This window comes from Lagopus muta, chromosome 16, assembly GCF_023343835.1.
Source record: "Lagopus muta isolate bLagMut1 chromosome 16, bLagMut1 primary, whole genome shotgun sequence".
NCBI classification, from domain to species: domain Eukaryota; kingdom Metazoa; phylum Chordata; class Aves; order Galliformes; family Phasianidae; genus Lagopus; species Lagopus muta.
This window is the reverse complement of record NC_064448.1, coordinates 8,445,009-8,471,733: the sequence shown is the minus strand read 5'-3', so window position 1 is coordinate 8,471,733 and position 26,725 is coordinate 8,445,009. Positions and strand designations below refer to the sequence as shown.

General features: G+C 47.4%; 1 protein-coding gene across 2 annotated transcripts; it reads right to left on the bottom strand.

The window, feature by feature from the left end:
• Positions 1-74: 74 nt before the first annotated feature.
• Positions 75-26,725, bottom strand: SLC13A3 (solute carrier family 13 member 3). 2 transcript variants are annotated; one of them, XM_048962605.1, is made up of 13 exons: positions 26,541-26,725; positions 16,023-16,288; positions 15,671-15,834; positions 11,388-11,454; positions 10,583-10,768; positions 9,767-9,892; positions 6,973-7,068; positions 5,083-5,187; positions 4,041-4,138; positions 3,098-3,210; positions 2,600-2,761; positions 2,144-2,281; positions 75-1,629 (listed from the first exon to the last, which is right to left on the bottom strand). In XM_048962605.1, exons 1-13 carry the CDS (start codon positions 26,586-26,588, stop codon positions 1,444-1,446), a joined length of 1,755 nt encoding a protein of 584 aa, XP_048818562.1. In that variant the 5' UTR covers positions 26,589-26,725; the 3' UTR covers positions 75-1,443. The 2 variants fall into 2 exon arrangements, with proteins under 2 accessions (XP_048818562.1, XP_048818561.1); XM_048962604.1 differs by lacking the exon at positions 26,541-26,725 and adding an exon at positions 23,855-23,987.

Below are 26,725 nucleotides of genomic sequence, written 5' to 3'. Positions count from 1 at the left end.
GGACAAACCCAAAGCTGTGGGGTTAAGCAGGGGAGAAGGAGGCTCAGCTCTACAGAGCAAACAGGACGAAGGGATGTGCTAACAAATGTGCTTTATTGTACATTTTCCATGATCATTAAGGACTTTGTTAGATGTAAGGATTCTGTTGAACATTCAGGATTTTTTTTTTCCAGAACATGACTGATCAAAGTTCTACATTCAGTTGGCGTTGGTGGTTTCTGTTCAGTCCCAAGACCCTGCCTGAGTGCAGCCTTAAGGTGGACCCCAACTGGCCCCAGGCTTCATGAGCAGCACAAGAGCAGGCGGGGTGGGCTGGATCCCACTGTGCCAGCTCCAAAGATCACACCATCAAAGGGACCCAGCAGAGCCCAGTATCCATCCAGTCACCAACCTGCCCTAAATCAGGAATCAGATCCTTTATCTTTCCATCCATCTATGTCAATGACAGATCTTGAAATATTTTTAGATTCTTAGAGAATTTTTTTTTTTTACAAAGGACAAAATGGTGATTAAAATCACAGTCAATTTGCAATGCTTTCATTGAAAGTATCCAAGCAATCAGAAATACAAAGATGTTAAGAATCAAGGCCTACTTTTCAGCAATGTCAATGATACTGCAGTGCAGCTTGCCCGCTGACCTCAGCAGGCTCTCACAAGTGGGTCAGTCTCACAAACCTAAGACTGGCCACATTCACCAAAGTTGAAACACCACTGATGTCCACACAGTTATGTCAGAAACAAATTTGGCCCCAAACCTCCATCTGTGCACTCAGTGCCGAGAACCAGGCAGCAGCTGAAAACCAGGTTTTCAAACCATTGGACATGTTTGGAAACAAACGGTTGCCTTCCTGTTTCCAAAGCATGGAGTAACACACTGAATCCTATTGACACATCCCCTGAATCATCCTTTCATGCACAAGCCTGAAGAAATAGTCTTCATCCTACATTAGAGAATTACTCATGAGACCACAGAGAGCCCCCAGCCTCCACAGTCCTGCCAGAAGCCCACCTTGCCTTCTCCCTGGGCCAGATTCTGATACACTCACTCACATTGGGTTGCACATAAATCCATCCTGAGCTGCTCTCCAAAATGAGGAAGGGTATCAGAAGCTGGAGTAGCAAAGCTCGCTAGCTTTCATGGGGGGAGAGGCATCTCCCCAAAGATGCTCGATGCTTATGGGGTTGTCCAGGTAACAACCACCTATGATGGACAGATGAAATTGTCTGGGAGTATCTGATAGGTACCTGTGGAAGGTGGGGAAAGGACCTTCGGAGAAAATAACCAATAGATGTTGCAACACTGACCAGTATTTCTAAAAATAAAATTAAACCCAAGGGTCTCATATAGTGTGGGCAGCCATGTGGCTTTCTTCCTGTGCATATGCTGACGATTCCAGTGCCCGAGTCCTAAGTGAGTGAGTCCTTCCCCTGGGGTAGCTTTGTTCATATTTTATTTAGTGCACTTAAAGTGACATTTTCTACAGCTGGCAAGAGCGATGTGGCATTTTCTGCATGGATGTTAGCCCATGCAGGGAAGGTCCCCAGCTGGAAGATACTCTTGGCCCACGTGTTCATAGCCAAGCTAAGAAGTAGAACTCCCATAAGATTCATGAGCAACCCAGTTCTCACCTACAAAAGAAACACAAGACAACTGTTGAGTTCAGCTTGGACATCTACAGTATGAAGTTAGCTGAACACAAATGTTATAAAATGGAAGGTTTAATTGCCATTAATACCAGCAATTTTCTATGAGGGCTTTCTTAAGCCACAAAGACCATTCCGCAAATGCTTTGCCAAGCTTTGATCCATCAAAAACATTAGTGCCTGTTTAGCCTCAGGAATGTGAGCAGAAACTGGGACTGAGCCTAATTTTGCTCATAAGCTGTATTTCACTGAGCTGGGGAACATTTCCTTCACCCAGAAACCTCTGAAGGTTGAGCTGCTGACACTGGCTGGAACAGGAGCAGGATCTGAGAGATGCTGAGCACAATTGAAACCACTTTTGTCATCACTTGGAGCCACAGCAGCTCCAAATTTCACAGGGTCAGATGTTATACAGGCTTCTCCCATATCTCTGTGCCTTCCAACACTACCTTACAGAAGTTGATTGCTTTCAGTATATTGTATATCCAAAGCAACTTACCATATCCTTGACCATCAAGTGTCCAGAAGAAAATGCAATCGAGTTAGGAGGTGTTGAGACTGGCAGCATGAATGCATAGGAGCATCCTATTGTTCCTGGTATCATTAAATAGAGTGGATTGACTTTCAGACGAATGGCCTTGAAAAACAGAAAGGAACAGAAACTGTATGTTGGGGATTAGGAGGGAAAGGCAGATATATTGATGGATACAGAGTGCACTGCGCAGAGGCATATCCCACACTCTGTGACAGATAATCACGCATCTCACCAACAAGTGCTTGAAGGAGTATTATTCATCAGTGCTCACTTATTCTACAGGCACTTGCTTTATGGCTCCCAAAGATTTCAAAGTGCCTACAGCCCTGATCTAGGAGCAGGAGAACTGAATGGTGCCAGCTCCAGACCTAGCACCACACAACTGCCTGCACAGAGCAACTCTGAGCACTGGCTGCTTACCAGCTCTGCCAGGACAGGCAGGAAGATGATAATAGTGGCCGTATTGCTGGCAAACTCTGTGAATAAGGCGATGACAATCGTGATGAGGATGACAGCCACGGGTGGGGGTACGCCCTCCAGGGGGTGCAGGCGGCCTCCTATCCAGACAGACAGACCAGACTCCTGCGAAAGGGAGAGCAAACAAGCTGGAGAGCGGCGCTCCTGCATATCTGCAGAAGAGCTGATCCTGTCATAGATCTGCAAACTGCATACGACCTTCAGCCACCCACACAATCACCTATGTGCAGTGCCATCAGGGTATTTAACAGCAAGCAGTTTGAGAGGAGTTGCAAGATTTATTAACCTCTCCTGAATTATCTGCTATGTGTTGCTGTCTCAGGAGAGTTGTGAAACATGTCTTCAGTAGAGAAACATGTCCTGTTAGTGCTGTGACCCTGCAGATGCAAATTTCCAGAGCCAAACAAGAACCCCAAACAGCACAGCTGTACCGGGTCGCACCTCACAGCCCTTTGCCATGGCAAAGCCCCCTCCGAGCAGCAGGATGATGTTCCAGGGCACTGTTTCCTGGGCCTTCCTCCACGTCAGCAAGGGCTGTGTCTCAGTGTTTGGTGCTAGAAAAAGAGAAAATCCCCGTATCAAGCACCCACCCAAAGAGGAGCACATCCATCATCATCTGACAGAATGACATTATCAGCCTGACGTCACTGCTGAAGCTCATCAACCATGAGTTGCTGATGATAAAAATATACACATGGATTCCCTCAAGCTAGACAATTCATCATTTCACTTAATATAAAAAATGGAGTCTTAACACAATGAAAAGAAAAGAAACTCTAGTAGTTAAGGCTTTTTTTGAGGCTTCCTTGAGGAGACTTCCAACATCAAGTTAATTCCCTCTCTGTAACAGACGTGAACATTGCTCTCAGTAGATGGGAGTCCATGGTAGGAGGAAGTTTTCTACCATCTGAACTGTGCAGATGTTAGTAATTTTCCACTACAGCATTAAAGTTTTACAGCAAAAAAAGTGCATCTCCCTACAACCCATCCCTCAGAACATGACAAAATGATTTCTGCCATATGAAAGATGCACTAATGGATCTGCAATTTTCTGTGGAACCAAGGCACACAATCTTATCCAAAGGAGTCTGGACAGCACAACCAACACGTGTGACAGAGCTCAGTGGGTGCTTCTCCATCCTCCCAGGGATGTAGCAAGCCAGTCCCAGGGGCCTCACCAACTGCATCTCCATATGAAGGCCGTCTCTCATCATAAGTGGTTTAGGAATTGAAGCTTATATCTCATTGCTACTCAAAGGGACAAAGCCAGGACCTCAAAAGACTTTCTGGTACCAAAACTTGCTGGAGAGCCTGGGCTTTAGGAGTTTAACTTCTACTTCATTCTGGGCACTGAGGAAGAGGCCTTGGGGGATCAACTACTCACCTTTGAAGTCAAACCACCACCTAAGGGAAGGCTTTTGTGAAGGGAAGAAGAACAGTATGATCACAATGGTGATTCCTGTAACTGCGTCGGAGACAAACCTGCCCAAAAGCAGCAGAAACACTAGTAAGAAGCATGAGCCTGTACAAAGTTTATGAGAACAGGGATTTACCAAAGAAGATTACAAGTTTCCACTAGGTTTGAACAACAGCGGTTGTTCACAGTTCTTTTTAATTCCTATCAAGCTGTGAACCCCCTAAAAAACTGCCCCACGGCCCTGCAAATGTAAGAAAGCATGAATGAATTCCTCCTCAGCAGTGATGCTCCAATGTTCTGCCTGAAGAACTGTGCTCAGTCCACCGTCCCCTCCCCGACGAGGGCTGTGGGGACAGACTTCCCCAGCTCTTACAGGAGGAGCAGAGCCCACATGAGATCTTTACAAAATGCTCAGAGTGTACAGTGACACGCAGACTTTATATTTGATTATAAGAAGACATTAACTGATGAGGAAAAAGTTCATAACTATTTTGTTCTATTAAGGAATCGTTAATTAAGCTAGAGCTCTACTAAAACAATCCAAAAGTCAAGTATGATTTGATTTCTGTTTAGAAATATCCTCTCTGAGATTCAGCATTCCCCAACTGCTCTGTTTGTCCTCCCAAGGTATGAATGGATGTCATAAGGGAGATAAACTCACAAAACAGGCAGAACAGCACAGCAAGCCAACTCCTACCATCTCTCTTTACTCTCTGGACCTCCACTGAAATTCAGCATGTCACTGTAAATGCACTACGTATGTACAGTCAGCACTCCAGGGATGGCCTCAGATGGGCATACGTAAGAATCTGCAGTGCCAGTTCCCACTGGGCTTCATGCACATCCTTTGGGACACAGAAACAATAAAGCTGGCTCTAGGAGTTCAAGCTTAATTTATTCCAGGAAACCTGAGTAACAATGTTCAGCAACACAGTCAGAAACCCAGGAATCCCAAAGACTTTGAAATGCCATTGAAAAATGTGAGAATGGAATGAAAATAAAATCTCACCCTGGTGCAAACAAGCTGGCCCAGCCTGGAATGAATTTGGGATCCCTGGAGAAAAGCATGATAGCAAACATGCAGAAGAGGAAGAAAATTGCCTGTTCCGCAAACCTGAAATGAAAGGAAATGCAGTTAAAATGATGTTGTGCTAAAGGGCCAGAGCTGAGACAGGCAGTACTGAGCTCTGGCTGCAGCAGCTGGGTGAAAAGTCAGGCAGCTTCTCTCCAATCAACTACAGTGGATCACTGGAATAAGTTGCACATCTATGAGCAGATACTGATATTTGGCAGCAATGATCAAGTGGAAGATCTTAAGATCTTAAGATCCAAGATCAAGCAAGGATCTTAGTGCAAGACATGAAGGACAGGCCAGATGGGCACCATGAAGGCCCAGGGCAGATGTCAAAACACATGTATGCAAAACTGACCATCCAGATGGGGCAGAGAAAGGCTAGGAGCTGCTCATGGCCATTCCTCTCGTCACTGCCCTCTGGGATGTCCTTAGGGCACAGATTGGGCTAATACTGACCAGTTCAGAATGGTTTCGCTCCATTTTAAGCAACATAAAAGGAGAGCTAAGATTCAAATGATACATGAGACAGCAGGAATGATCTTCAAAATCAAAACCTAAGCAGGGTCCCTCAAACATATGACAAATAGCAGGGGGTTCTCTGAACAGAAGCATCATACACCAAGTATTAGGCTTGATTCTAGTGGGGTCAAGATTTAACCAAGGCAATGCCTCAAAACACTGTTTGAAACCTCTCAGAGCACAAGGAAGGGCAGGCAAGCCGTTGGGAAGAAACCACTTGCATTGATTTTAAGTTACAGGGTTGCTAATCAAATTGGTTGAGCATGGCTTAATGGACTTTCTCGCTCCTAGACCTCAAAGAGAGACTTTGATTCTTCCAGAGACATTTTACAGGCTGCTTCATAATGCTCTGGATGGAACAGCTAAACCAATTTCTTTCATTTACAGCACAGGCTCAGTCTTTGAAGAACCACTCCATTTTCCACACAAGAGCAATAATTACAATGTCAATAGCACAACACAGACATCACTGAACCTTCACAGCACCACTGTGAGTATATTCTTTTAAAGACGGAGAACCACAGACATTTTGAGGTTAAGACCTACACTTCCAAAAATCTCTACTAGCCCTGGTTGCCAGGGGTGGGTTGTACATACCTGGGCTTTGATGCTTGTAGATACTCAACTTTTCCTTTTCCTCTCTACTTTGGAACTTCTCATACGTTTCTCACATTTCTTTCTCCAATATGTGATCCCTATCAATTTGCACACCTCTTCCAGAAGACAAAACCTTTGAGAAACTTCAACTAAAAGTGTTGTGTTCTTTCTTCACATTATTAATAAACTTGACTAATTATCTATTCCATGAAATGAATTTAACTTCTTCCTATCTATTTTCTTTGAGCACCACTCAAGATTTCTTAATGTATATCCACCATCCATATGATTCATAACACGATTCATCAGTCTGCTCGGTGAGCACTTCTGCTTTGCAGAACAGCTACAGATCTGCAGAAATCTCCAAAATGAGGCCTGTGTCAGTTACATAAAACATGTAAAGCTTTGGTTCTTGGAGCAAAAAATTTACAAACAGTAATTAAGCAGCCTAACATGAATCCACACTGTAATATGAACTTTGTTCTTGGTAAGAGCTGAGGGCAAGCTGCTATTTGCTGTTACTCCTGTAAGCGAAGATGGAGAGGTTGGAGCATGCAGAAAAGCAAACTTCAGCAGGTCACAAATACTGAGTGGAAACATTATTCCATTTTCTTCTAAAAATATTAAACTCAGCCCACCATTCTCAGGACAGGACATTTCCACCCCACTTGATTTCTTTTTCATCTCGATCCCAACTTTACGACTCACTTTGTTGGGCCCAGTTTCTGGTAGTCCTCCTTTATCACTTCTCTGGCTCGGGCTTCTGCATCCACTCTTACATTTGACTTTTTTGTTCTCCAGCCCCTGTCAAGAAACACAGTTACACTTTTAAATGTCTGAACCCAGGAGGAAGGAGCATGGCACTGAATACCAGTGGAAAAGCCCCGCATATGGGAACACCCATAGTTATAGTCTGGTCCCAAACGGTAGCAAGGCCCCTTTTTAGATCCACTTTCTCTCTGCTCTCACACAAAGAAGGCCCCACAGAGGGCAGAAGTTTTCCCTCATTTATATTCTAAACCACTTCCAGCATGGGCTGTGATTGCCAAAAGAAAACCCCAATGTTGCAGGGTTTCATGTCTGACAGATAATTACTCGGGTGAAACACTGGGAGGTGGCTGACGTGCAAAACGAACCTGTCCCTTCCCTTCTCGAGGCACCTGCAATTTCCTGGAAAATCTCAGGATGCTGTCAAGAATCGACAAATGCACAGAATTTCTGCATGGCCAGGAATGTTAATGTGCTCCTGGCTAAGGCTCTGAACTCTGAGCACTCACTGGGCAGACATGCTGTTTGCTCCTTTGTAGTACGCGCACACAACGACGTATTCACACCTCACGCTTTCTCTGCCATCATGTTCTGCCTGTGACCTTGATTAAACCTACAACACGCAAGGCTCTACCTCAGGTGCATCCACCAGATCCCTTCGTTCAGTCTGTTTCAAAGGGAAATCCTGGCTGTGTCTTCTGCACAAGCAAATGGTTGGCAATTCGGAAAATCCTGCATCTCAAAGAGATGTACCTGGTCCTTTGAGTTTTGGGGTGTTACGAATGGCAGCTTTATCTTCACTCAATCAGCCTACAGATTTCAGATTGGAACAGTGCCAGCCTGTTTTTGGCGAGGCGTCCATCTGTCTGTGCTTTCCTGCCCAGAGCAGCCGAGGAAACTCCTGCAGAAACCCGGCTGTGCTTGTGCAGCTCTGCACTGTCCCTTCCGAGGCAGTTTGCCACTGGGGAATAGTGCTCTGCAGCTATCCCAATAAAGCTGGGCTTCACACGGACGGAGATGAGCCAAACCAAACAAAAAGCATCACGTCCTCCAAGTATCAATGTGACATTTTGCTGGGGGCTTTGGCAAGCAGAACTCCCTCCTACCTCACCTGCTGAGCAGGCACCAGGGCCATGTCCCAGCCCTACACACAGGACGCAGGAATTGGGACGTGGCACGGGGCAGCTCTGGGCTCATGACTACAGGGCAGAGCTTCCCCCAGCCCATGCCTGCGATTTAAGGAGCAGCCTTTGTCATTTTCTGGGTTGTAACTTTCCCATTGATTTTTTTTTCCTGTTGCTGAGAAAATGTAAATATTTGGACACCTGTTCTCTCTCTCTCTCTCCCCTTTTTTTTTTCTCCCTGCTTTTTAAACTCAAAATAACAATTAAAGGCTTTTCTAAATATTAGAAATTCTGCATTGTCCCTAGGGGAAGCATGGCTGTGAGTTCATTTCTATCACATATGAGAGTCTACAGGAGGGAAAAGGCTCCAAATTAACAACAGTGTGGCACTGCTGCCATTGTTGTAAGCAGCGTGCACTGAGGGCTGTATGTATCCAGCAAAGGCTTACCAGTAAAACACATTACTCTCAATTATAGATCAACATGTTGCTGTAAAACAAAGCCCTGCTATGAAGCACTCTCTTCCAAATCCAAGTTTCAGCATTAGGAGCAAATCTCAGCAGTTGTGTTCCAGGAGATTTCTGCTACTAATTCCAGGGCAACCAAGATTTCATGCTGGCCTTCAAGGTCTGCCCCTGCTTTCCCTTTTACCAATGCAGTTCTGCCACTGACTTTTCCCAGCGCAGCTCAGGCAGTAAAACAATGTACAAAACTTATGTTTCAGTGAATTAATATGTTAACACATTCCCTGCATGTGTGTATTTCAGTCAGGAAAAGTGTATGCAACTCTGAGAGTTCTTTAAAATTCCCCTGGTGCATATCTGCAACTGCTTACTGCATGCAGCCAAAGGCTCAAAACTGCTTGGAACTAGAAAGAAAAGGATGGGGACTTTTTAGGGAATATTCAACCTTAACTTTGATATATCCATGGAAGCCTCTTTTAATAGCAAGCATCTGCCCGAATGCCAGATCTCTGGGGGCAGATCCTGGGTCATTGTGTATCACACAGCTGTTGTGGTGTGATATGGCAATGCCCACACGTGGATTGTGCCTGAGGGGTTATCCATGCCTGTGGCATGAACTTTGGGCACAGACATTTCTAAAAAGGGGTTTTGGTATGCGATGTTAATATGCTAGTGATCAATTTTATTATTATTATTATTATTATTATTATTATTATTATTATTATTATTATTATTATTATTATTATTACAGTTTTTTTGCTTCTTCAGTGTTTTCTGATCCTTTAATCCCTTACAAGCCTGAATCACCCCTGGCCCCTTTCTGCACAGCCCCCATCAGCTCAAGCCCTTCCTGCAGCAGCCAGCTATCAGCAGTGAGCAGGGTGGAAGCAGAAAGCAGATGCTCTTAGTAGGAAAGATAAAAGACAATCATGGGAGCAACGTTCAGAAAACATTTACAGGACTGGAGCCTTGAGCTGAAGATGACACATGGCCAGCTGCTTAGAAATAGAGGATGAACATTCTGAAGTTAGCTATGAAACCCTCCCTGACAAGATTCTGGGTGTTATCTGTAGATTTAGTATGAGAATTGTATGAAGGTGTATTCACAATGCTGTGACAATGAGCATAGAGTGAATATAAACATACCTCAGATCAATTCCTCCGTACAGGATGGAGATCCATAGCCATCCCATGAGAAGAAAAATCAGCATTAAAGGAAATGCAAACATAAACCAAGAACCAAAGTTCACCACATCACATTCTGGAAAATAACTAAGCAAATGGGAAAAAATCAAGTTAATGCAAGAAGGGAAAACCACCCTCCAATTTAAGGGCAAGCAAACATCTGAAACCAGTAGCAAAATACCCCACAAAGTCACCACTTGTGCACTTAGGAACATTTCCCCTCTGTACTAGCAGCTGGGAGAGGCTTAACATGCTGCTTATGGAGGCCAGTGTTAGGAAATACCTGGAGGCACTTGGCATGGCACAAGGCCATACTTGTATGCACATAGGAAGTATTTTTTTATGCCCAAAACAAGCCAGAAGTAGCAGATTCCTTATTTTCCTTTGCTACCATACAGCCCTACGTACAGTTGGCCACAGAACTCTACCCAGCCTGTTTCATCACAGGAGTTACAAGGCTAGTTTTAAGCACGTGGCCGGGTTCCATTACAGTCAGCAGGGCTAAGAGCAGAAGTAGGGTGAAGCACACACGCACTGGGTTGGCTGGCAGCCTGCTGGCTATGCTGGGAATCTGCTCCCCAACATCAGGCTGGGGATACAACTGCTCTCAGCCTTCATCCACTCCCAAAGTTTCCCAAAAGATGCTGGAAGGGCATGAATTTTCCAAGTTAGCTCTTGGCACAGAAAGGAATTTCCCACAGGGTTGGAGAATATCTCTTGGCTGTGCAGGATTTACCCTGGCAGACAGGCAGGGCTTTCCAGGAGAGCCTCCCATACCTCTTCAGCTGTCCCAGGAGGATGAGGTTTGGTGCGGTTCCTGTCAGCGTTGCTGTACCCCCAATGCTGGCTGCATACGGGATGGAGATGAGGAAGCCTTTCCATATATTTGTTTTGTACTCTTCCTCCTTCTTTAAGTCTGAGAGAGTGTCACTGGTAATTTCCTTCTCCTCCGCCAGATCTTTGCTTTAAAACAGTCCAAAAGAGAATCCGGTGAAAGCCCTGGTTTAAATACAGCGCAAGCAATTCAGAGCCTTGACAGAAGGAACATTCCCAGATTTTAGAAAGCCAAGCTAATGCTGCTCTGCAGGACTCAGCCAAGTGCCCCCTCACAGGGTCTGAGGTGCACTGAGGCCCTTCAGTGGCTTGCAAAAATCAGCATAGAGTCCTTAGGACTGACCAGCAGAAGAAAAAAAATTGATAGCACCAAGAGGAAACAAAACCCTATTCCTGAAAAGCTGTTTAATTCCCACTGTTGTTATCAAAGCAGGACCACCAATGCTGTGTAAATCCTGGTGGCTTTTACACCACTTTCCATGCTCCTGGGAAAGCCAAGGGACAATTTCCCAGCAGGCAAAACCTCTGGTTACTGCTCCAGAGAGACTGGAGGATCCCTGCAGTGATTTGGACGTGCAGAATAATGCCAGACAGAAGGGGTTCAGCTCCATGGTCAGCCTGCTAGCAATTGGGAGCTGTGGTGTAATCAAACAGTTCAGTGACTGAATTTCAAATTCCTAAAACTCGGTCGGCTCAGGGGATAATTCTGTGTCTCAGTGCTGTAATACAAACTTTATGGTTAACTTACTCCTCAGTACTTGCCAGAAACTGCATCTCAGTTGGTACAGTGTAAAGTTTATTCTGCTGTAAAGGTGCTGAAAAAGAAAGATTAGGACTTTAAAACAGTTCAAAGCATCTAAAAAATTCTCCTTGAACCAAACAGTGGAACTGCTCACAAAAAGAAGGGCAAATTCCCTTTACAGAGAAAGGACAGTGCAAAGAAAGAGAAAGCTCACACCACTGTGATGGGGTCAGAGGGGACGAACAAGCCTGGTGACAACACAGCACCCAGCTTCTCCTCCAGCCCCCACAGGCACTCCTCCTGTCACTGCTTCAGACTCTGGAACATTGCAGATTGATGGGAGCTTGAGGCTGTCCCTTCTCTGCTGTTGGTTTTGTGCCCTGGGGGGGGTAAACCACAGCTCACTCTCAGGAACAAGAATTACTGGGCCTGCTGTATCCCCAGGGCACACACCTCAAAGCCTGGACCTCAACACAAGTTTGGGGCCACCTCGGGGACGTGCTTGCACACCCAGTTCTTAGGGATCCTCCTGCATATTTCAAATAGGCTTTGCCTCAGTGCACTTCTCACCCATCCCACTAAAGGTGAGCAGGGCACAGGGAAAGGATCTGTTTGGATCGCAATGACCCATCTCTCTTGGTCAGTGAACTGGGAGCTGCACACCATGCTACCGTACATCTATGGGCATATGCACCGGGTCTCAGAGATTGCAGGACAGACCAGAAATACAATCATGCAGGTTTTCTTCAACCATATCTCACACTAAGGTTTGTACCATTCACTGTGGCTTGAGCTCCTGAGGATGGGAGCAGGGATGTGCTGATAAACTCTATTTTCCATACCCTCTACAGGACTGGAGCCTGTGCGGAGCCAGGGCTTGGACTCGACGATCCCTATGGGTTCCTTCCAACACAGGATATTCTATGATTCAATGACATTTAACCTCTTTCAGCCCAGGTCACCACAGCCTCTGCCACTTTCCCTCAGGCACTGCTGTGTCTGACCTGAGGCCCACAGCCCCCTCCCACCACGGTCACCCCAGCAGCCCCCAAACTTCCTCGGGCCTCAACTCAACCCTCGTTGCTCTGCCTGTGCACCAGAAGCCGAAAGCAGTGTATGGAAGGAGCCAGTGGTCAAAGTCTCTGGACTAGCTCACCAATGACAAGCCGCTTGTTCCAGCTCAGTGAGCCAGACAGCTTGCACTCTCGTGTTTTACACGTGGCTAATTAACCGAAATTGAGTTAATTGGCTTGGATGCACACATGCTGAGCTTTCATCTCAAGGGTACTGCGATGGAGGGATGTAATTAGCAGAACATTAACCCGTGGCTGACTGTTGGTCTCCCACTGGATTTAGCCGGTCTCTCAGCATTGATGCCTAGTGCCGGCTCTGCAAAGATACATATTTCATTCCACCTCTTCACATTTTTCCATTTGTTTTCACTGCTAAGCCCCACCTCCACCCCATCTCACCAGGAACACCTGTAAGTTACCTCTCAAGGAAGGTCTGTTAAAGGCAAGGCAGACTTGCTTGCAAAGTAATCTTCTTCTGTGAAGCCTGGAAAAAGGGGCTGAACATTTCTACAGGTCCGTATGCCAGAGGAAGCCAAAAACCATTGAGCTGGGTGCTGGCTGTACACACCTTGCACAGAGCAGTGTGAGAGATTCAGTGGCCAATTCACCCCAATACCTTATATACCTTGTCCTGGAGAACTTTGGCCTTAATGATGTTTCTACAGCTCCTAAAAGACTGAAAAGGGCCAAGGAAGAGTATTGCCACCCTCTGAGGGGTGCAGGTGGCAGTGCTGGGCCACATCCTGCCCACACAGCCATGGCAGCAATGACCAACAATGCACATTTTCCACCTGCCCCTATACAGACATCGTTTCCAGGTCTGTGACCTTAGGAAACATCACAAACACTGACTGCAGTTCATCCTGAATCTGCAGAAGATTCAGACTCCTCTATGCAGGGAAGATTATTTAAAAATATACAGATAATTAAAATAATCACTATTTGCATCTGGAAATACTTAATTCGCTTAGAGAAGTGAAATATTGGCAATGATGGGTTAGTGGGCAGAGAGCAGGAGAGTCAGGCTCACAGTGACAGCAGTTCTCAGTTTGGCACACAACCAGCACATGGTTTGGCAATAGGAATGGAGACGTCAGACAGAGCTGTACAGAATTTATAACTCAGAATTTCAGACACACCAAGTCATCTCACTGATTTCTTCTATCAAGCTGTGCAAAAATCACAAGAAAAGACTCCAAGCTTTGGCTCTCAACAACTCATGCATGCAAATATTTGCTTATCTTCAAAATTTTGCCCACATGGTTGAGCATGGGCACAGCTGATTGCAACCTCGAGGTTCTCAGCAGCACGGAAATATGGTCAATTGATCAGAGACCAGTGGGACGTGTCAGCAAAGCAATGCACCAACCACGCTGATTCATACACTTCACATTCCTTCACAGAGCCAAATGCCTTTATGGGCACTGTAACGGATACATTCTTTAGCATGTTTCTTTCCTATATATCTTTATTTTCTTTTTTAGTCCCCTGCACACCCTTTCTTTGTTATTAAAACATATCCAAGCCAATATGCAGATCGATGCTATCATACATAATCGTAACAGCTCACTTCCACACAAGGTCTACACTGCAATAAAAGCTTCCTTGTCTGTGTCAGCCCTCAGATGACAACTTTTTTAGATCACAAAGATCAAGCTGATTTCTAAATAAATATACCATCTTCTTACATTGAAGCAGGTCAGATCTACAAACAACAAAGGGCAACAACCCATCCAAGAAGTGCAGCCAGTCCTAACTGCAGGCGACACCTGATGGACAGGAAAGCCTTGCACAAAGCTCACCTTCACCTCCCCTCTCCCACCTATACAGCAGACTCATTGGTTTCCACTGCCTTCAGGCTCAGGGCATCTTCCCAGCAATGTTTTTCTCATCCGTTCAGAATGATTACAGAAAAGGATGAGCCTATCCTGAGGTACTGCAGTTCAAATAAAAAGTCTACAAGAATATCTGCCTTTTGGACATTTTGCAGATCACTGCTCCTTCCCTTGTATTTATTATTTCTGTAAGTTTCTACCTCAGAAGAAAAATACATCATCACACAGTTACATGATAGTTGCAAAGTGTCATTTTATTCATTCATCTGCTTGCAGCCCCTCCCCTTGCTGGTTTCTCTCACAGTCCTAAGCATTTTGAGCCAAGGTCATTAACTTTGTGCTTGCCAACGTCTAGGACAACAGAACTCTGGATTTTGCATGTTCTCAAACTCCACTGTCCCAGCTACACACTCAAATCATGTTAGAGGATGGAGTCAAGAAAGTTAAAAACAGGTTCACGTAAAACAATGCTTCTGCAGAAGGAGAAATCACAGCAAGAAGGGCAGTGGGGTGGATTTTAATAGATGTGTATGGTCAAAAATTCATAAAGCAACTGTGACAGAGCAACACGGAGTGCAAACATCTCATGATTGCTAGACATGAAGAGTGAATTATTAGTTATATCTTTATTAGAGCATGCATACTTCAGTTCTCTGAACTCATTAACCTGCCTTCGGACTCAGTGGAAACCAAAACACTATTGTCTTTAAATTGTAGAGAAAGTAGAGCAGCTAATTAGTGCTAAAAAGAGAACCTACAGCTGTTGCTCCAGTTACCAGTAGGAACTACAAAGGGGACTTCACTGCTTCACTTCTGTCTTTCACCCCTGCCTGCCAGAATCCCAAGCTCTCAGGGAATGACCTGTGAAAGCAGGGCTGGAGTAAGGCCTTCTCTGACTGCATAACCCTGCCAAAGCCCATCCACCACCTACCTGCTTACTGCCAACACCAAGCAGCAACACAGGGCTGGACCAGGGGAAATCACAAAGCACTTTTAACTAGGCTTTCAGCCAGCTGTCTTGCCCTTCATCTGTGCTTTCTCTCTCAGCCCCCCATTTTATGAGGGGAGAAATAGAAGAAAGAACCTATGCACAAGCACGTGGCACCCTATAGATATCAGCACACTGCATCCGAGTGCGCATGCAGAGCTGGCCTTCTGCTTGTGCCGGTGCTGGGTTTAGGGAGCAGTGGGGATCACTGCTTTGTGGTGTTTCCACATATTTCCAACTTGTTAGTGTGACATGAGGAAGGGAAAGGATGAGAGGGAGCTGTATGTCAATACCCTTCCATCACAGTAACAAAGAACATATTAAACTGGGACCAAGTTTGATGGCAGAAGGGCAGACCTCAGCTGGCTCATACTTCTGCCCTGTCTCAATTACCTTGTGTTTCTTCATTTTCCCTGATCATATCCTTAGATGTGTCTTTCTCCCCAAAGAGGCTTTTCAAAATTGCATTTGCAATTGGAAGCATCATAGCAGTGGAGGCAGTGTTACTTAACCACATAGACAGGAAAGACGTTGTCAACATCATCCCTAAAATTAGTCTGAAAGAGAGAAAAAAAGAAAAAGCTGAATTGAAGTTTGACAGATTCTAACACAGTCTGGCTGCGGGAAGAAAAGCTCATGTGCAGGGATATTTTAAAATTAAATGAAAGAGCAGCTTGTGTGCAGAGCTGCATCTTGGCTCCTGCAGCCCATGCCCCCCATGCACACCCCCTGCCCCAGCAGTCACCTGGCTGGCTGCACTCCCACACACATCAGCACCCTGAGTGCGATCCTGCGGTGTAAATTCCACTCCTCGATGGCTGATGCCATGATCAAACCACTGAGGAAGAGGAAATTGGTGTCTAAAAAATACTGTGGGCAAACTTTGTTAGATGGGAGGATGCCCAGGAAGGGAAAGAGGACGATGGGCAGCAGAGCTGTCACAGCCAGGGGCAGCGCCTCTGTGCACCAGTACAGTGCCATCAGTAGGATCACGTAGAGGCATCTTCCTTCCTGCAAGAGAAACAGAGAGGAAAAACAACTTAAGCAGTGTCTGAGAAGTCTTTTCACTTGGAGATACCAAGACAAGCAACATGCATCAGTTATTCTTCCAAGGATACCCTATTTCCCCTCAAATCATTTCCATCAACAGCAACATCTTCCCCCCACCAGATTGCATAGGGGGCTCAGGACTCATCCTCTGAAAGCATAATAAAATCCCAAATCCTTCCCAGTTTCCTGAGCCTCAATGCTGGAGGATAGCAGTGCAATCTTCAATCCAGGAGGCTCTGGAGGGAAGGAGGTGCCTCTGGAGGTGAAGTGGGGTGCCAATGCTCAGGATGCACTGCTGTTAATGCCCTTACTTGTCCAACTATCCGACAGCTGCTACACCAATTTATCTGTGCTTCCCCTCCAACTTTGTATGGCTACAAGAAAACAGCTCTGAGAGATGGATGCACCGAGCCCCCTCCCATTAGCAGCAGGAGGCACACAGAAAGGTTTCTTTTGCTAGCTCAGAGCCTCCTGAGAGATCTGTGAGAAACCTTTCCAAGGCACCCTGTCCCTGCAGAAATCAGTAAATCAAGCACTCTGATCAGGAAGTGCCACTTCCTGAGGAGCCTGCCCAAGTGCTGTGCTGCCATGGCTGGCGGAAACCCAGTGCTCCCAGTGCCCATTCATTCACTGAACTGGGAGGCAAAGGAGAGCAAAGCTTCTTGTCCTGGAAAGCCAGGGAAAGGAGCTGGGACAACAGCCCTGAGCAGAGGAGTGGAGCCTGGGAGGAAACTGGGAGCCCAGCACAAAGCCACGGGGGGCTGAAGGGGTCACTGGCAGCAAGCAGAGGCAGGGTGCCCACAGAGCTATAAATAACCACTGAGAGCCTTTTGGAAGCCCCAGAGCTATTTATTTCCCCACTCTTTTCCAGCTTGTTGAACAGGTTGGATTGTTTCTCAAAGGCCCCTCTGTATCTCCTCTTGGACCTCCATTCCCTGCCCCAGGGCTGGGGCTGCCAGGGCCCCCCAGGAGGCTCAGGGCTCGGCCAGGTTTTGGGGCAGCACCGTGTGTGAATGGCCTTCATGCTCAGCCTGGTGGATGTGCTGAGCCTGCAGCAAGGCACGAGAGCAGGTAGGGCTGAGCCAAAAGGTGTCAGGCCACCTGCAGCACTGCTAGTTCACCATGAGAAGGAACAGCGATCTATCATTCAATCCACCTGTGGCATGCATCTAAAAACTGGCCAGAGCGACAGAACTGGTTATTTGCCTTTGGCATTCTAGTTTTGCATTTCACAAGCAATTTTCTTCACAAAACTCAACTGCACCATGCACATAGAAAAGTGAATATTAAAGAACTGAGAACTATTTGCTTTTATTATTGAGTGTATGAATCACAAGGAAGCTACCATTTCACATCAGGTTCTTAAGTTCTGGATTCAAAGAACATTCATGGTCTTAAATTTAGACTGTGGTGCAATGGCGTGTGAGATACAGTGAAATAAAACATTTGTGTTCCCAGAGCAGAGCTCAGATGTGGCACTCAGCAGTTCCCAGGAGATCTCCATGGCTTTACTTTATCTGCTCCAATGGGACTGGCACCACAAACCCAACAGTATTAAACTTTGCAAAAGTAAAAAATCACGTTTAAAACGTTCACACAGCAGATGAGTGATTTCACCCCCATGGCAATCGGTAATGCCTCTTGGCTCTGCCACTTTCTGTATTCCAGAGAATTAGTTCTACTCTCATTAAGTCATTTTCCATTCATTCTCTAAAGGCCTTATAAATGAGTTTGTCTCCCAGCAGAAAAGTGCCCTTCAGTTTTCTGGAAAGTTGCACCACTGGACTACAAAACAAACATATTTTGCCTCTTACACAGGGAGAGCAACTGCAAGTATTGAACACCTGGGTATAGGAGCAGCCATCAGTGGTCAGCAGATTGCAGTTGGCTTCATTAAAGAGATGAAGTCTGATTTAGAAAGTTAATTACGAATTAAAGAAGAGTTCTTTTCTGGTGCACGAAGATGTGCGCAAAGCATTCTGACAAACATGACAGTGAAATACAGCATGAATCTAATACACAATGCTCACTGCAAGGTCAAATGCCAAGGAGTAAAACTGAATAGGGTGAAAAAAAAAACCTGCTGTATGGAGGGCTTTGCTCAAATGATGAAACCCACATGAACTGACAGCAAATGACACCAAAAAGAAAGCTGCAGAAGGACAGGGACAGACCCAGCTGCCCTCAGTGCAGCCCTGGTGTGTGCAGCAGTGTCACCCCCACACTTCTCATCCTCATGCTGGGTCACCACCAGACTCCCTTCTACTCCTCTCTCACCTCCACGCAGCTTCATTTTGTGTTTTTTTGCAGAATAAGCCTATCAAAGTTCAGAGGGGAAAATGGTAGCAAATAGGGGCTTTTAAATGGGTCTTGTGATTGGGTTAATTTTATAACCATTTAATGATTTCCAGGGAAGAGCTTGATGGCTATGGACTGGAGCAGCTCTCCTTGCCATTGCACAAGACACTTGGGAGCGACCTCTGCCCACCCCGAGGCAGATGCCGCCTTGGCTGCACTGAAGGCACCGGGGATTTTCCACACCAGGACTTGCTGAGCTGCAGCCCAGGGAGCAGAGCCCCACAGCTCCCATGGGCAGGCTGGGAGGGAGATGGGGTTGAGATGCTGGCAGGGAATGGGGGTCAGATCAGGAGAACAGCTCAACAGCTGTGAACCCAGACACAGCACCAAGGCATGGGGGTGAACTGTCAGTCCCACTGCCAAGCTGAAGGACACAACAGGAGCTTCAGCTGGATCTAGACCCTACAGGCCCAGCAAGCTCCTAGCAGACCTGGTGCTTGAAAGAGCTCTGCCTAAAGGCACAGCCATGCTTTGGGTTTGCTCCACCAACCTCTGCATGTTCCATGGCCAACACAGACTCAATACCTCTCATTGACTCTCCCCAACACCCATCCTATGATCAAGCAAATGAGGAACATAAAGGTTCTTCCAGAACCTCAATCCCAATACCAGAGATACTTTGGCCAGAGCTGGAGCTTTTCAAGATTCATTATCCCACTGCCATTACAAAGGAACTTCCTATCCATGACACTCAGAGCTCCTGAGTACCAGCAGCTGTCAGCATCTCGTTCACAAACTGTCCCCAGTTCTCAGCTCTGATGGTGTCACAGGCCCCCCAGTCACACTGCCTGCTGTCCAATAGGATGGGTATTTGAATCCAATTTCTACCAACACAGCTCCTGCAAACATTATGTAATCTGGACATAAAACAAGCCCTGTTTACCAGCATTCCTGCCAGCGGAGCTCTTTTGCTCTGGGTATTTGCAGAGTGGCTGGAAAGGGGCCCTTAACATAGGGGCATCAGCTGCTACAGCTGCAGTGAACGCTGGTGAAGATACTTTTGCTCTGGAGTTACCCTAAAGACACAAAGCTTATGAAACACAAAACACTTCAAAAGGTATAGGCAATTGGCAGAAAAACAGAATCATTTTCTCTGCTTTACAAAAGTGACAGTAGAGGCTCGGGGAAAGTAGACAAACTGACCACAATCACGTAGGGAAATAATGACAAAGATGGGCATCTTCCAGAGAACTGGCCCTGCCTCACAGGTCTGAGCCTCACACGCACTCCTGGGGGCAGCGATGGCTCCTGCAGCTTCAGATGGACTGCAGAGCTGGAACAGCCCAGTGGCAGTTTGACACCATGTAAGGATAGCAGTACTCCCTGCCTGAAGTCAGCTCCATTCCTGCATTATTTTTAGGAAAGATCCACCATATTTTAAAACAGAAAAAGAACCATTTTCCATGACGGTGAGCCATTAAGTTCACTCTTAGCATCATGTTGCTGTGATCTGACAGCTTCCGTCCTCCGTATCTCATTTTATGCACTACCTGGGCTTCTCTGAACTCTGGTTATGATGGATGTTCCCTCACAACTCTTCGTACTTTGAAAGAAACAGGCCAAGCTCATAAAGTCTTTCACCACTGTGGCATGTTCTCTTGTCCAGTTTGCCAAAGCCATCTTTGAACTATGGAAGCAAGGCTGCAAGGGCATTCTGCTAAAAGCCACCACCTCAGCAAACAGCAGCCTGTGGGCTCTCATTGCCCATGCTCAACTTTCAGGTGCCTGTACACACAAATACCATATTGAGCCTCTTGGCTATGGGTATCCAGTCTGCTAGTCATGTTCAGCTAAATACAGGGTGCCATCTTCCAAGCCCTTTTTGGGGAATCTGATTTCCAAGGGGACTGCAGCTCAGCCCAGCTTGTGGTCAGCATTCCTGGCAATCCCAACAGCCTATCAGATTCCTTTTGTCCACACATCCTGAAATACTGCTCGTTACCCTCAACACCCTGATGAGGAATTTCTTCCTCATCCCTTCTCATGTCTTCTATGGCCCTTAGCTTCCAATTAACATTAATTCTTGCCAGCTTTTCTTTCCCTGCCCTGAGCATCACTGCTCTCACCTTCTTTGTGCCAGCTTGCTCTGAGCCAGGCTTGCCTTGACCAAAGCTTGCAGTGCACATAATCACACAGCTTCCAGTTATCATTTCTTCATCGAAGTTAAAAGAGATGAAAATAAGAGCTTATCTTTGCATTCAGTTTTGTGAAATTGGCTTTTCTAAATCACCAGGCACATACGTAACTCAGAGGTGGACTTTGTGCACAACACATAACAGGGCCACCACCACCATTTCCCTGCCGGGCTGCTCTCCCACCAGCAGCCACTCGTGTTCCTACAGCTCAGCAAGCACTGCTCCAGCCCAAGATTCAGACCCCTACCCCCTGCACACTGTGCCCCCAGCTCGCCATGTCGCCTACATTTGCATCACCCATTCCCTCACAATGCCTTCCATTGGAGATGCCCCATGTTCCTTGCTTTTGAGAGCAAGCAAAGTCATTTTTCTTCTAGAAGTTCTTAAAGTCTCCTTGTTCTCATCAGGAGGACTCATTACATCCAAGTCGATTTTAAATTGCTCTATGTCCACTGAGGAAGTCAAGCCTGTTTTCTGAAGGCATTGGGACCCATTTGCCTGCTCAGAGCTCCTTTTAGCAGATTTGGCTGCCTCAGCTGTTACCAAGCCAAGAGGCCGTAGACATTGAGTTCATTAGAAGCTGTTGGAACAAGCTCTTTGCACAGCTCATTAAAAGTGTCCCCCATGCCCCTTCCAGCACAGCAGTTCCTCCAGCCCCCCCTGCCCCACAGAGCTCCTGGCAATCATTCACCACTCCCTGAGCCGGGGGGTCGTGGGCACTTCCGCACCCTGGACAAACATTCTGCCATTTCAGCAGCCACCAGAGCTGGAGCTGACACAGACCCTTGTGCTTAGTGGGGAGCATGGGGTATTATGCTCTGGGCTGGGTTATGTTACAGGCACGACTCATTTCTCACTGTTCCAAACTCAGTTTGGAGAGCACATCTGGGGGTTTTGGTAACCTGCTGACAGAGCAGAAATTTCATTTCTCTATTGAAGAGAAAGGAGATTGCAGAGGAAATCACTTCATAGAATCTCCTCCTCCAGGGCTTCATCAAATTCACCACCCTGATCTGGTTGGGGGCAGCCAGCCCATGGCCAGGGTTGGAGATCGATGATTTTTAATCCCACCCAACCATTCTGTGATCCTATGAAAACAAGGAGTATCAGTAAAATGTCAGGACCACTGCAGCCCTGACACTGTACCTCTGAAAGGAGGGGCACAGCAGCCTGGAGAGCCCCCAGCATGGGTGACAGCTGATATGTAGCATTGTAGCTATGGATACTGGAGCTCAGCAGCAATAAGCAAGGCCAGACCTGAGGTGTCCTCTTCCTCAAAAGGTTTCAGCTCTGGGGAGGGGTAACTGAGGTGCAGGTTTCACAGGGGAACCCACTGCACATAGACCTCGAGGTTTCACCCAAGAGCACATATGGATCCAAGAAATCACATCCTACTTGTGTTTCTCTGCTCTATCAACTTTAGATTATGATATCTCAGTCTCCCGATCCAACTGAGATGCTGCCCTTGAAGCCAGACCTCAGGTGGCTCCCTATAGCTCTGATCCTTGTGGATGCCTTCCAGCTTGGTATATTCCATGTGTCTACGGCCTCTGTGGAGATGAGAGTTGCTGAGCATCTCACTGGGGAGAAGGTAAATTCTCACTTGACATGACAAGAGATTTCAGTATCCCCAGAGCAGGTGAGTGCCACAGAGATACCTCTAAGTAGACACCTACACGAGGAAAGCCTCATCGCAAGGCTGCACCCCAATGTTCTCCTGCCCTATGGGCTTCTCTCACCACACAGCACAACGACCACTCAATGGGAGCATGTGGCTCTCCAGTCCACCCAACTGCCATGCTCCAGATGTGCAAAAACTCAGTAACACAAAACTTGCTCCAACAGCTGCACCTTGCTCGACAGCTCCTCCAGCCCCACCTTGCTGTGGGTGCCCGTCTGGAGGAGCATTCCCATGACACCAGCAGCAGATTAGTAAGCTGATTTCCCACTGTATGAAGCTTGCTGAATGCTGGAGGCAGCTCCCATGCCTTCCACTGTTCCTACTCCCCCTTCCCCAAGCCCTCACACTGCTGCAAGAAGTTTGAGCCCTTCCCTTTGCTTCCTACAGCCCTGTAGCTCAGGCTCCGGGTGGCTGCGCCTAATCCTGTGTTGACACAACAGCAACATTCCCTCTGTGCTGAACAGCAAGGGGCAATTCCATGAGGATAGCGCAGAGGAATTGCTGCCCCCTGAACACGAGCAGAGATTTTTTATTCCATTCCTTCCTCAAACACTCAAATCTTTGCAACTTGGGTGTCAGCACACTCTTCCATCATCTGGTAAAGCAGTGGTCATATTAGTATTAATTGTTTTAATTCCGGAGAGTCATTTTGCTGTCTTGCATGTAGAGATTTCACTGATAAGCACTACACAGGCAGAAGTAGATCCGAGAAGGGTTGGGTAGGAAGGGACCTCAGAGACCATCTGCTTCCACCCCCATGCCATGGTTAGGGTTACCAACCACCAGACCATGCACTGGATCAGGCTGCCCACAGAAACGCACTCAACAAATGCACCTGCGTGTCCTCGCTGCATCCGAATCACGCCGTCATCGCTACGCACCAAACATCACCTATCCTCTGATACAACCCGAGTCATTCTCAGAGGGATCTGAGTCACAACATCAGGCAAAACCCCACACACTGAGGTCAGTGGCACAAGTTTCCCTGTGACCTCACAGCCCCCCGTGCTTCCACCCGAGGATGCGTGAGGGACAGCTGCAAAACCCTTCAGCCTCACTCACATCCCAAAGCCCAAACCTTCCCAAAGCAACTTTATTCCGCACCTACGGAACACGAATATCTCACAAAACCTTCCAGAATCCAGCACCATCGGTTCCATACAACTCCCCGACAGAAGCCTCCATGAGCACAGTTTGCTCAGCCCACCCCTTCAAATGTCAGCGCGGCCCCACGACGCCCGTCCACGCACCAGCTGGACACCTCGGCTCTGCACACCTCGGCTCCGCGCCCCCCGCTCCGCGCCCCGCTCTGTGTCTGACAGCCCCGACAGCAGCGCGGTGCCCACGCGGTACCTTGGCGGGCAGGCTGAGCAGCACGGGCAGCAGCGCCAGCGGCGCCCCCAGCAGCACCACGGCACGCCGTACGCTCCATGCCTTCTTCACCACCGCCCCCAGCGCCGCCATCCCGCATCCCGCACCCCGCGCCGTTCCGCAGCTTTATACCGGGGCGGGATGGATGAGGGAGGGGGGAACGAGGCCGCCCCGCCCGCCGGGAGGAGCGCCCGCAGCCCGGCCCGCCCCGCTCCGGACTCGGGTCTCTGTCCGACAGCGGCTCCGCTGCGGTTGCGTGATTCTGTTATTCGGTCTAAGCGGGGGCTCGGATGTCTGACGATTTGTTTCGCGGTGCCGCGTGAAGCGCTTTTCTTGTTAAAAATAAATGAACGCTGAACAAAAGCGCAGCGGTGCGGAGCGGGACGGGACCATGGAAACACCGGAAAGGCGAAGTCTTGGCCGCCACCAGGGTAAGGCTCAGGAATCAAGTGAGGAGCGTATGACTGCAGCCCGGCCGGCCCTGGTACAGCCTGACGGGAGAGGATGCTTCAGTCTGAGCCGAAAAGGAAATTGAGGAGCTGCAGCCCGGGACAGGACCCCTCCTGCACTGCTGTGCACAGGCCGAGAGAGGGGCACACACCATAGCACTTAGGCTGAAGCTCTGACAAATGGATCAAAGCCGGAGGAGCTGAGCATTCTCTGCTTTTTGCATCAAGGTTGGGGTTAAAGGAAGCTAAGGAGAGAAGGGAAGGCAATATAACCCTCTGCCTTAGTGCTCCAGCAGCATCCTCTGAGTGCTTTAAAAGCATTCAGAACCTGTGAGAGTTGGGGCCCAGATACATGGGGGATGTGTAGAAATCTTGCTCAGCATGGAGACCCATCCCTTCCTGCAAATAATCAGCTCTCTGCAGAGCTACTGCCTCCATGCCCATCACTCCTACCGCATCAAAGGCGTTAGAGGCAAGTGAATCAGATGAAAAGGCAGACAGCCCACTGGGGAAAGCTCTTGTCTTACAGAAGCCCTGAATCATTGGCACAGAGGGGATGAGAAGTTAAGAGGCTGAGTGTGGTGGTACAGCACAGAGCCAGGCTGCTCCCCCAGCACAGCCATGCTCCAAATGTTCCCCTCCGCTTCCTTAACAGAACATGGACAGCTTTGCACAAATGGTAACAAATCAGTCCATCCCCACACCCACTCCAGGCAGGGGCTGAAGCATCGTTACTGTGGCTGCTTTTGGAGCTGAACAGACACAAAAGGTTGGCTGGGCACTGCTGGGGCTGCTGGCACAGTGAGGATCCAACATCCGCCTGGCTCTGGCCCTGCAGCCATACAGCCCCACTGGCAAACACTCCTTCTTTTGGGACCCAGAGAAAGCACAGAGCTGACCAAGGGAGAGCTATGGGGACTTTTCTCTGGCCTTTCTGTGCATAACATCAGGAATAAAACTGTATTGGGATAGGAAAATAAAAAGGAGGTTCCTGTGCTGTCTCCATTCATTTCCCAGCTGAGAGCACTGCAGGCTGTGAGCTGCCTCACCCGGCCCCCAGCTCCTCGTATGGGGAGAAAGGTGGTGGGACACAGCCTGTGCCTGGCCAGGGAGAGGCTTTATCTCCCTGTGGTGACCCTCACACACTGAACTCTGGGCTACAAATGAGCTTTTATGCTTTTATGGCACTGACTTGGTTTCCTATCAGCACTGATGGGTTGCAAAAGGTTATCAGTGTTTTGCATCTTGCAAAACTGGGAAATATCAATTTCCTGCAGACATCAAGGCACAGACTAAAAAAACCCACACTGTGTCACCTACAAGCACAGCTTACATATGCACACAGCAACTGCCCACACAGAAGAGGCGCTGTTCAAAAGTCATGTAACAGCATACCCAGGTTATGCAACTGCGTTCTCATCCCTATTTCTTGCCATACTAGTATGCATTTTCTCCCACAACTGTTTTTCTACTTGGAGGACTTAGAGGTCTACAACCCACAGGTTTCCAAAAATCCCATTATTTTAGTTCTGTACTTATGCCATTAGTGGGCTAAGCAAAGTTCATTATTATTAATGAAAAAGTAATATTACTTAAAAGTAATATGGTAATAAAAATAATTCTACCAGGCTGGTGAACCTGAGCTGGGTGGCTGCCTGCCCTTTTCCATAAGAGAAATCACCAACAGCAATCAAACACCAGAAACAAAATCTCATCAATAACCAGCAGTCCCATTCAAACCCTTAACACTCCAAATTCTTTCTATGAAACTCTATTACTTCTGTTCCCTTTGCCATTCCCTCTTTCCTTTTTCCCTCTTTCCCAGCTTGCCTGCACACCCTCCATATTCCTTCCACTTTGGGAGAAGCCAAGGGCAGACCGCTCCCAAAGTAGTGGGAATGAAACACTGGAAATGAAGCTATCTGTGGCAGTCTGCCCTTGGTCTCCTGCAACATTTCAGATGTAGAAAGCAGCAGACCGACCAGCTGCCTGTCCAGCACACAACTACAAATATTTGCTGTTGAAAGACCTTTTTTTCCCCAAATGCAGACTTTTTTTCAGTGCTGGTGACGATGGCAGGGAGACACCCAGTGGCTGTGTGCAATGCAAGCCATCACCCTGCACTATCCCACCATTCTATGTCCTCTCAGGTGGCAGAAAGGACCTCTTTGGGATTTGTGAAGGCCAGCATACCCCTAGGGTTGGTGCAAACAGCTCACCTGGATAAGCTGGGGCAGAACATCACCGGTTCTCCTGGTGTCACACATAACTGTGACCCAAGGATCAGCTCCAAGGTACTATAGCAGTGACACAGGCAGGGATGCAGGGAGGTGCAGGTGGGTATTCTGCAGGTCTGGAGCCTCCTCTTTGTGGATACATCACAGATGGAAACAGTGACACTACG

Coding starts and splice junctions, on each gene's coding strand:
- SLC13A3 (XM_048962604.1), bottom strand. CDS start 23,965: ATGGCGGCGCTGGGGGCGGTGGTGAAGAAGGCATGGAGCGTACGGCGT. Junction 9,893..10,582: donor CTCCTGGGACAGCTGAAGAG/GTATGGGAGGCT, acceptor CCATTTGCTTAG/TTATTTTCCAGAATGTGATG. Junction 4,139..5,082: donor GCCAGCTTGTTTGCACCAGG/GTGAGATTTTAT, acceptor GCTTTTGGGCAG/GTTTGTCTCCGACGCAGTTA.